We start from the raw sequence: 12,072 nt of genomic DNA on the forward strand, positions 1-12,072 counted from the left end.
CTAAAACAGCATAATCAAAATATGTATGTAAGTGTTCGTCTCCTCCAGATGTATTATAAATATATTGGAATAATATTTCAAAATGTGTACTCTGTAAAAGCACTTAATAGTTTCTCTTTAACCTTACAAAACGTTATTTTTTATTCCAATTTCTTTAATGTTATAGCCTATAAATATCTACTAATTATGTAGACAGTGTGTTGCCTGCAGCCTCTGTACAAGTTATTACAAGTCGCCCTTAATTGACACCGTGACTGATGTCGCCCAAAACATACTTATTAGATGCGTCATTACCAGTTGGAATCTGTAACTTCTAAGAAAATCAAGATTTTTCTTTTTTAGCGCAGTTCAGTCATTAGTTACCAATTCCCTTGTGTTCAATTTGCAGAAAACAGCAGGAACTTCAAACGCTGGAGATCTTGCACAGAAAATTTCTGTCTATAGCCCGCAAAGTGACATTTTAGTAAATGTAGAAGTCGCTGGGGCAAATAGATTTTTTTTACCTCGAGCCTTGGGCTATAATGTAAAGAGATTTAGCCTTCCCCAGGAAGAGTCAGAACTCATATACCATCCCCCTGACCCATGGGTCAATCTTTTTGTAGAATCAAATACGAATGACGCAATAAGAATATTTATTGAAGGGAACTGATAAAGTCTGAGTTTTCTATAAATGATAAATTCCCTCAGTGCAGCAGATAAGGATCAGTAAATTCACTTATGTGGACAAGTTAGCGCTAAATTATTGTGTGCACAAAATGAATTGTGAAAGGTGTATTTCCATTTAGTGGTATTATCATGGAATGTATTCATATTTATGGGTATTGTTCATACTCTGGTTGCCACATAAAACGGTTCTCTGCGGACAGCAGGTAAAGAGATCGTGTCACCAGGCCATTCATTTCTTTTTCAAAATTTTTATTGTATTAGAAATGTCAAAAATATTCTTGTGACAACCAAGACAAGGTATGAATATTTCCATTTGGTTAAGTAACCATAACTCTCATATCAAATGTCATTGTCATACGTGCCATCATTATGCCAGTATAAAGTAGATCATAACCATCTTCATCTTTTCCTTGCTCAAACTAATATATAACCTCAGTTAGTTGGAGGCACAGGTCGCTCTACATAACATCAGTATTTACAACAAATCACAACAGAAAAAAAGAGGGAAAAAAAGAAAGGAAAAAAGGAAGAAAGGAGAAAGAAGAAAGAAGAAAGAAGAAAGAAATGTCCTAAAGTAGTCCCTAGACCATTCATCTTAACAACAAATTTTCCCATATTATTTATGCATTTAACATACTTTATGCATGTTATTTACCTGTAAAAGCCCCCCTTGTGTAGACCAGGGATGAGCTTTGGGTTTAGGTCAATCATGATTTCAACCTGAACCTAAGCTGTTTACAGTTCACCAAATAGGGCAACTAAAAGATCAGATGTTTCCCATTTACTCTCCCGCCCAATTGTCTGGCTACTGCTGCCAAAGTAATTCATTTAGTGGCGGTAATACTAATGCCACTAAAGGACAGCTTGCCAACTCATTAGCTGGTTTGTTTCAAATTGTAAACAAGTCAGGGGACATCCCGGGTGAGGTAAGTGACCTGCACATGCCCCACTGCACGTTCAGGTGTAGGGCATGTTATTTACCTTTCATGACTAATGCCTCGTACACACGATCGGAATTCCAGCCAGAAAAAGACAGATGAGAGCTTTTCATCGGAAAATGCGACCGTGTGTATGCTCCATCAGAATTTATCTGTCCGAATTTCTGCCAGCCCAAAATTTATAGCATGTTCTCAATTTTCCCTACGGAAAAACTTTCTATTGGTAATTTCGTTCGTGTGTATGCAATTCCGACACGCCAAAAATCACGCATGCTCAGATTCAACTACGAGACAGAAGCTATTGCCTACTGACTATTGAACTTCCTTTTTCTAGTCCCGTCCTACGTGTTGTACGTCACTGCGTTATAAACTATTGGAATTTGATGTGACCGTGTGTAGGCAAGACAGCTTGAGCCGAATTCTGTCGTAATTCCATTGGGAAAACCATCAGAGCTTTTTCCAACAAGAATTCCGATCGTGTGTACTCGGCATAAGCCTATTTTTGACATTTGGTGTTTACAAGTTAAAATCCATATTTTTTGCTAGAAAATTACTTATATTTTTTTTTTAGCAGAGACTCTAGAGAATAAAATGGCGATTGTTGCAATATTTTATGTCACATGGTATTTGTGCAGTGGTGTTTTAAACGCAACTTTTTGTGAAAAGGGACACTTTCAAAAATGAAACAGTAAAATTAGCCCAATTTTTTTGCATAATGTGAAAGATGATGTTACGCCGAGTAAATAGATACCAAACATGTCACGCTTTATAATTGCACGCACTCGTGGAATGACAACAAACTACGGTACCTAAAAATCTCCATAGGCGACGCTTTTAAAAAAAATTCCGGTTACCAGGTTAGAGTTACAGAGGAGGTCTAGTGCTAGAATTATTGCTCTTGCTCTGACGATCGTGGCGATACCTCACATGTGTGATTTGAGCTTGCGGCGACGGGGCACATTAAAATGTATTTATTTTTCTTATTTATTTTTAAATTAATAAATAGTTTTTTAAAAGAAAAAAAATTTTGATCACTTTTATTGTTGTCACAAGGAATGTAAACATCCCTTGTGATAGTAATAGATGGTGACAGGTACTCTTTATGGAGGGATCGGATCCCTCCTTTACACTTCAAAGTATTCAGATCGCCATTTTCGGCAATTCTGAATACTGTATTTTTTTTTTTTAAAACCGGCGCCATTGACGTCGCTTCCATGTTTACGATTAGGAGACTGGAATGAAGCCACTTATGGCTCCAAGCCAGTCTCTCCCTAGCCGCCAGAAGCAGCGGATGTTCAATCAGGGCAGGTGCAGGCATCATCCCGGTATAACCCCCGAAAGCCGAGTACGCACATCTGCGTACGCTCGGCGGGAAGGGGTTAAAAGACTTGTGTACTTTTAACCACTTCCAGACCAACTCACGATGATATACGTTGGTACTTTGACGAGGGATATCCTGTTATGGCAGCAGCTAGCTGCTCTTCTTCAGTGAGCGGTCTGGTTTCAGATAAAAGTGGTCTCAGCGGCCGATTCACCGCAAGATCACTTCTATTGGCGACAGGAGAGGGCCCCCGCCGCTCTCCGGTGCCCTCCGCCGCCCTCCGCCGCCCTCCGCCGCCCTCCGCCGCCCTCCGCCGCTTACCCTGTTAGGTATGGAGATGAGTGAGGGGAAGATGCCCCCCCCCCATCTCCATACCACTGTCAGCACATATATGTCGGAAGAATGGCACAGCTGGGCAAAGTAACGTACCGCGAGCTCGGTGACCGTGCCCGAGGGACCCGCGGACTCGATCGCCACTGGGATACCTGCGATCGTGTCACGGAGCTGAAGAACGGAGAAATGCTGATGTAAACAGCATCTCCCTATTCTGCCTAGTGACAGGACACTGATCGTCATGTCACTGCTAGCCCATCCCCCAGACAGTTAAGAATCACTGCCCAGAACACACCTAACCCCTCCCCCTGCCCCTTCACTGGCAGTGAAATTTTTACAGTAATCAATGCAATTTTATAGCATTGATCGCTGTATTAATGACAATGGTCCCAAAAATGTGTTAGAATTGTCTGTATCCGCAATAATGTCGCAGTCACGATAAAAAAAAAAAAAATAAAAAAAAAGCTGATCGCCGCCATTACTAGTAAAAAAAAAATTATTAATAAAAATGCCATAAAACTATCCCCTATTTTGTAGACATTATAACTTTTGCGCAAACCAATCAATAAACGCTTATTGTGATTTTTTTTATACCAAAAATATGTAGAAGAATATGTATTGGCCTAAACTAAGGAAAAAAAACGTTTTTTTAATATATTTTTGGGGGCTATTTATTATAGCAAAAAGTAAAAAATAATGCGTTTTTTTTCAAAATTGTCGCTCTATTTTTGTTTATAGCGTAAAAAATAAAAACCACAAAGGTGATCAAATACCACCAAAAGACCTCTATTTGTGGGAAAAAAAGGACATCAATTTTATTTGGGAGTAACGTTGCATGACCGCACAATTGTCAGTTAAAGCGACACAGTGCCCAATCACAAAAATTGTTCTGGTCAGGAAGGGGGTAAATCCTTGCGGGGCTGAAGTGGTTAGAGGGTCACATTATAAAAAAAAAATTGGGCAAACTTAACTTTTGTCTTATTTTTTTAATGCAAAAAGCTGCGCTTGCAAGACCGCTACCCAAATGTGGTGTGACAGAAAGTATTGCCACGACCGCCATTTTATTCTCTAGGGTGTTAGAAAAAAATATATAATGTTTGGGGGTTCTAAGTAATTTTCTAGCAAAAAAACAGTCTTTAACTTGTAAACACCAAATCTCAGAAAGAGGCTCGGTCCTTAAGTAGTTAATATTGCTCTTTACTTTAGGCCATATGAAAAGAACAACTCCCCCTTTTTTTTATCTATTAATGTCCTTTTAACTAAAAGTTTGCAAATAAAAAAAAAACATATTTACAATAAAAAAATTACAAGATTCGGCTCCTATAGACTTCAATGAGGTTGCTGTGTTTGGGGATTTTTTTTTAAATGCTCTGTGAACATCCAGCACACCAAACGTTGGCCTAGTGTAGACATTCAAAAGCTCTGAGACCATCTTGAATTTGATGTCACACACACACACAGCAAGGGAAGGTAGGATGTGTGTATTCAAATTATGGTATATATACACATACATGCATAATTATTATATATATATATATATATATATATATATATATATATATATATATATATATATATATACACACACACACACACATACATGCATAGTATCTCACAAAAGTGAGTACACCCCTCACATTTTTGTATAATACTTTATCATATCTTTTCATGTGACAACACTGAAGAAATTACACTTTGTCACTGGAGTCCTCTTCCACTCCTCTGTGACGACATCATGGAGCTGCTGAATGTTAGAGACTTTGCGCTACTCCACCTTCCGTTTGAAGATCCCCTGCAGATGCTAAATAGGGTTTAGATCTGGAGACATGCTTGACCAGTCCATCACCTTTACCCTCAGCTTCCTTAGCAAGGCTGTGGTCGTCTTGGAGGTGTGTTTGGGGTCGTTATCATGTTGGAATACTTCCCTGCGGCCCAGTCTCCGAAGGGAGGGGGATCATGCTCGGCTTCAGTATGTCACAGTACATGTTGGCAGCACTCATGCAGCGCCAGACCATGACATTCCCACCATCATGCTTGACTGTAGACAAGACACACTTGTCTTTGTACTCCTCACCTGGTTGCCGCCACACATGCTTGACACCATCTGAACCAAATAAGTTTATCTTGGTCTCATCAGCAGTGACATAGCTAGCACATCTAGCACCCGGGGCTGGTCATTTTTTTGCACATCCCAAGAAAAATGGTATGTGGTAATATTGCAGCGCCAAGCCAAAACTGTGAGTGTGGTCATATTGCATCAACCGAGGGAGGGGCTTAAATGGCCATATGCTTTAATGACTGTGCCACAAGCGAGTATGTAACAGACAGTACAAACCTCAGTACATTCATTTTAATAAAATAAACTGTTCTATTGAATATCGTTTACTACATAAAGCTAACCTTAAAGTAATATTAAAGTCTTGTTTTTTTTTTTAAAATAACAAACACGTTATACTTACCTACTCTGTATAACGGTTTTGCACAGAACAGCCCTGATTCTCTTCTTCTCGGGTCCCTCCATGGCGTCCATAGCCCCTCCCTCCTTCTGGGTGCCCCCACAGCAAGCAGTTTACTACCGGGCATCTAAGCAGGCACACTCCTGCCCACTCCATCTCCTAATTGGCTTAGTGGGTGCTATTGACAGCAGTGGGAGCAATTGGCTCACGCTGCTACCAAAAGCCAAAAGCTACCAAAGCTCACGCTGCTACCAAAAGCCAATCAGGAGTGCGAGTCCTTGGAGAGCCAAGGCTCTCATGGACATCGCTGGATCGGGAGGGGCTCAGGTAAGAATTAGGTGGGGCTGGGGGGACTGCTGCATAGAATGCATGCAGGTAAAAAACCTTGTGTGTCTTTACAACCACTTTAACAAAGCATGTGCTGTACTGTGCTGTACACAGAGAGGGGAATTTATCAAAACGAGTGCAGACAGAATCTGGAACAGCTGCACATGACAATCAGCTTATTTTTCAGCTTGTTCAGCTTTGAAAATGAAAGCTATGAGCTGATTGGTTGCCATGCACAGTTGCTCCAGATTCAGTCTGATCTAGTTTTGATAAAGGGCTCATTCAGATATGCGTTGAGACAGGTCCTGTATGCTGAGGCACTTTTTCCTGTATCTGCTTCCACCAGAAAGCTTCACCTATAGAAGTGGGTGCACAGATCCAAATGCAGACACTATGCATTTGGATACATGCATCTCTTCCTGTCTGTGTTTTTGACATTCAACTATGTTAATGCAGCTGCTACGTCCCAATTGACTTTGACTGGACTGCGTGAACAGGGATGCATGAGCACTGAGTATCCCTATGCAGTACACAACCAACACACTGGGCATGGGTGCATATGCTCCATGTCAATGATGCCTAATTGTCATGTGTGATAGCATGAAAGAAGAGATGTCGGGTATGTGATTTATTTTTTTAAACATACTTAGGTAGATGGATGCTGCATCTGTCTCCCAGTCCCCGCCAGCTGTAAGGCTGAGAACTGAGTAATCAAACTGATCATTCAGTTCTCAGTACTCCAGAGTCGGTGGCTGTCAGTCTCTGGCTCTCTGCTCTACACCCCCCCCCCCCCCACGCTCACTGAAACACTAGGCTGTGGGGGGGGGGGGGGGGACAGGAGCGGCCAGCTTAGCGGGCTGTCGGCTGACCTCACAGAGCCAGTCCAGGCTGGGGAAAGACGGCAACCTTATGGTCAGGAATCACTCACATACCTGAACCGGCTCTGTGACGTCAGCCAACAGCCCGCTGTCAGCTCAAATCAGGGTCACAGGAGTGAAAAACAATCTGCACTGCTGGGATCCTCAGGAGAAGTACAGCCAAACAAGCAACAAATCTATCACAGGACCTGTCTCTCTGCTCCTGTTTGACTTTACTTGCAACAATTGATAAATGTCCCTATTTATGTTGAGAGCCCCCCATCCAGGGGCCTTTGCCACACCAACCACCATTTCCTAGTCAAGGGCTTCCTCTGCACTCCTCCCCTCCTAGTCCAAAGCCCCAAAGCCTCCTCTCTACAGCCCCCCCCCCCCCCCCCCAAGTTCAGAGCATTCTCTGCACCCTGCCCTATGGATCTGGGTCCATTGCCACACCAACACCACTTTTCAAGTCCAGGGCCTCCTCTTCCCCCCGCAGTCCAGAGCCTCCTCTGCACTCCCATGCTAGTCCAGAGCCTCCTCTCCTAATCCAGGGTCTTTGATACACCAACCCTTTTCTAGTCCAGGGCCTCCTCTGCACCTCCCCAGTCCAGGGCCTCCGGAGTACTCTCCCCCTAGTCCAGGGCCTACTCTGCACCCCCCTCAGTAAATAGTTTCCCCCCCCAGCCACATATTCTCGACACCCCCCATCAGCCCAAGGCCCCCACTGCACCCCCCAGTCCTTGGCCTCCTCTGAGCCCACCCAGTCCAGGGCCTCCTCCGCACCTCCCCTCAGCTCAGGTTCTCCACTGCACCCCCCTCCTCCAGCCCAGGGCCTCCTCTGCAGTAATCTCAGTCCGGGGTCTTCTCTGCACCCCCCCAGTCCAGGGCCTTCTCTGCCCCCCCAGGCCCTCTAAACCTTTTCCATAACAACCCCAACTTCCTAGTCCAGGGCCTTTTGCAAACTAACCCCTCTCCTTGTCCTAATAAATGCCTTCCAGTCCCAAGAAAGCTTTCCCATGCTAAAGTGTCACTCTGGATTGCCTTTCTATAGTCCTGGCAGGAGGGAGGAGCAGAGCGACTCAGCTCTAGCGCATCTGTTCAGTCTCCCTCCTATATGGTTCTCTGGTATTTTGCAAACTATGCAGAGGGCGCTGCCTGTCCATCACACTTGATCAGGAGGCAGTGACATCCTTAGAGCAGTGCTTTCCAGTGCGGGTGGGGGGGGGGTGATGGAACACCTGGTGTCACTGCCCTAGATGCATCACCCATGGTGTGTGCCTCCCCTGCCCCCCCTAGTTTCGGCCCTGCTCATCAGACCACAGGACATGGTTCCAGTAATCATGTCCTTAGTCTGCTTGTCTTCAGCAAACAGTTTGCGGCCTTTCTTGTGCATCATCTTTAGAAGAGGCTTCCTTCTTGGACGACAGCCATGCAGACCAATTTGATGCAGCGTGCAGTGTATGGTCCGAGCACTGACATGCTGACCCCCCCCCACCCCATTCAACCTCTGCAGAATTGCTGGCAGCACTCATATGTCTATTTCCCAAAGATAACCTCTGTATAGGACGCCGAGCATGTTCACTCAACTTCTTTGGTCGACCATAGAGAGGCCTGTTCTGAGTGGAACCTGTTCTGTTAAACCGCTGTATGTTCTTGGCCACCATGCTGCAGCTCAGTTTCAGGGTTTTGGCAATCTTCTTATAGCCTAGGCCATCTTTATGTAGAGCAACAATTATTTTTTCAAATCCTCAGAGAGGTGCCATGTTGAACTTCCAGTGGCCAGTATGAGAGAGTAATGTCACGTACAGACGATCGGAAATTCGGCCAGCAAAAGACTGATGAGAGCTTTTCATCGGAAAATGCGACCGTGTGTAGGCTCCATTGGACTTTTGCTGGCGGAATTTCGATTGAGAGCATGTTCTCAATTTTTCTGATGGAAAAAGTTTTGATCGGAAATTCTGATCGTCTGTAGCAATTCCAACGCACAAAATTCCTACGCATGCTTGGAAACAATTCGACGCATGCTCGGAAGCATTGAATTTCATCTTTTTGGCTTGTCGTAGTGTTGTACGTCATCGCATTCTTGACGGTCGAAATTTGGTGTGACCGTGTGTAGGCAACACAAGCTTGAGTGGAATTCCGTCTGAAAAAACATCCAAGGCTTTTCCGATGAGAATTCTGACTGTATGTGGCATAAGAGGGATAACACCACATTTAACACATCTGCTCCTAATTCACACCTGAGACCTTGTAACACTAACGAGTCACATGACACCGGGGGAAGGAAAATGGCTAATTGGGCCCAATCTGGACATTTTCACTTAGGGGTATACACACCCTTGTTGCCAGCAGTTTAGACATTAATGGCTGTGTGTTGAGTTATTTTGAGAGGACAGCAAATTTACACTGTTATACAAGCTCTACACTCACTACTTTACATTGTAGCAAAGTGTCCTTTCTTCAGTGTTGTCACATGAAAAGTTAGAATAAAATATTTGAAAAAATGTTGAGGGGTGGACTCACTTTTGTGAGAATATATATATATATATATATATATATATATATATATATATATATATATATATATAATATATTACATACATTGGGGGTTATTTACAAAAGGCAAATCCACTTTGCACTGCAAGTGCACTTGGAAGTGCAGTCGCTCTAAATCTAAGGGGTAGATCTGAAATGATTGGAAGCTCTGCTGATTTTATCATCCAATCATGTGTAAGCTAAAATGCTGTTTTTTATTTTCCTTGCATGTCCCCCTTGGATCTACAGCGACTTTACTTCCAAGTGCACTTTCAGCGCAAAGTGGATTTGCCTTTTGTACATAACCCCCATTGCACATATACACTCAGGAGGTCAGCATTAAGCCATTGATCAATAGGTCACAATAATTCAAAGGCAAACAAATATTACTGTGTAGAGGTTGGATTAGCTATGACCCATACTCTAGCAGACGGGCGTGATCAATCTCATGACACGGTGGTAAGCGGAAACAACTGAACGTAATCACGGTCCGACCTGAGTGATCGTCACCTAGAAAACACAGAAATTCTGGGATCAGACAATTTCACTGTTGGGTTTCTTACCAGTTTTCTGTTTTTGCATGCTTATAATGAGAAAATGAGAAGAGAGACAAAAGATTTTTGTTTCATTTACAAGAGTTGTAAGTCACATCGCTTAGCATTTGGCTTCCAGGGTGCAACATGTGCACCAATTATTTCCTCCTAATATATATATATATATATATATATATATATATATATATATATATATATATATATATATATATATATAAATAAATGAACATTAAGCAAAGAAGCTATTGCCCAGTCATGCTTCTACAAAGGTGCATCAAAGCAAGTAAATTATCAGATGTTCTGATTGAAATGTGTGGCTCCTCACAGAGCCAGGACTGACAGACACAAGCGTCTTGCTTGGAGGAGAATAGATCTGAATAGATTTCAAGAGCAAGAGATTTGATTACACAGGGCGTTCACAGCATAGTAGTAAAGTGTCTCAGCAGAAGCTGTAGAGAGTGGGGTCTACTTTGCCATCTGCTGGCTACAAATAAATATACAAAACATTCAGTCTTTCGTTTACCTGGCTAAATGGAATTAAGAATAAAAAATAATATTTTTTTTTAGCTCTTAACATAAAAAAAAAAAAAACACTATGAATTAATTTGAAGGAATATGCGCTCACTGATAATACGCTGCGAGGTTTCTTCAAAGAACTATTTACCTTAGTGTGACTTCCCAAAATAAATCAGACCCTCTGCAGAAATGAGATGCATGTTGCGGAGCTTTGATCTGTTCAGTTCTAAAAATCTAATTAGCTTAAAAACCTATTACCAGACCCCGAATGTTTGTTTAAAATATATTATACTTAAGAATTGGCTAATCCGGTAAGATACAGCACAAACATTCATTGCAGCCTGGGCTCTGAGTTCAGGCTCGGAGACCCGGCTGCAATGTGGAAGGAATACAAACAAGGTTTTGTGGGAACGGTTCTGTACTTTCATATCCACAACACAGACACTCTGCTGCTTTGAGCCAGAATCCAGCCAAAATATATTTTTATTTAGTTTACAATAGGAATTGAGGCACTATCATGTTATAACTGGCACCTTAGCCCCCGTTCACATCGGTGTGATTAGTCGTGTGATTTGACAGTTCCAAATCGCATGACAAATCGCACCCCATTGTCAGAAATGGAACTGTTCAAATTGCCACAACTCATGTTGCAGCTACTTTGAAAAAGATTCCTGCACTACTTCCTGACGATTTCATTGCGACTTGCAAAGACTTCTGTTGTGTGAAGTCGCCAGCTGGCAGTGCAAATCGCACTGATGTGTGACTTTGAAATCGCTCTGAAGTAGCGCGATTTCAAAGCCACTCTGGTGTGAATGGGGGCTTAGTCCCCAGTGGAGAGATTGTTACCTACCTGGCTGGCCAGCAAACACAGGACTTGTTGCCAATGTTATTAACTGAAAAATTGATCAGGATGATTGTTTTCTCAGAAAAGGACACAACTTTACTTCATATTATTTAGCTTATATAAATTTACTTATATTATATTTAATCTGTGTTTTTTACAGTTGTTATTGAAACAGGAATAGAGGGTATGAATAGACATGTGCGCCGTCAATAAATTAGTTTCGTTCCGTTTTAAAATGAATTCCTAATTTGTGTCCGAAATTCAATTCGGATTCGTACGAAATATGAATTTTCATTAACTTCTCATAACAATAACAAAAGTTTGTTATGATAAATTTATCATTATGAGGGGCTCCCATCATCCCTGTGCTGTGCTGACTTCTTGGGTTTTTAACTTTTAGTTCCGTTAACTTTTTGTAACAATAACGAAAGTTTGTTATGATAAAATTATCCGAAATTAAACATTTTGTACAAAATTTGTATGCATAAAAATGTGTGTTTTGGATCCTCCCGTATGTACGAATTCTCGATTTGTACGAAACTAATCGCACATGTCTTGGCCCCTGTACACACGGTCAGAGATTTCCACAACCAAATCCGTCGGATTTTGCCCGTCGGATTTTGTCCGTCGGATCTTACCCGAAACTGTTGCATACACACGGTCGGACAAAGTTGGCGAAAAATCCGATCTTTCAGAACGTGGTGACGTAATTTCGTCACGATGGG

The 12,072-nt window shown here is 42.2% G+C and overlaps 1 protein-coding gene across 1 annotated transcript in view; it reads right to left on the minus strand.

Moving 5' to 3' along the window:
• Positions 1–12,072, minus strand: part of ARHGAP8 (Rho GTPase activating protein 8) — a 142,131-nt gene that overhangs the window by 79,810 nt on the left and 50,249 nt on the right. The window contains exon 4 of the mRNA XM_077469371.1: positions 9,856–9,943. Within this exon, the coding sequence (XP_077325497.1) occupies positions 9,856–9,943 (88 nt within the window). The remainder of the gene's footprint in view (positions 1–9,855; positions 9,944–12,072) is intronic.

This window comes from Lithobates pipiens, unplaced genomic scaffold (genome assembly GCF_037356315.1).
Source record: "Lithobates pipiens isolate NorthernLeopardFrog02 unplaced genomic scaffold, aLitPip1_a1.2 Scaffold_8, whole genome shotgun sequence".
NCBI lineage: Eukaryota > Metazoa > Chordata > Amphibia > Anura > Ranidae > Lithobates > Lithobates pipiens.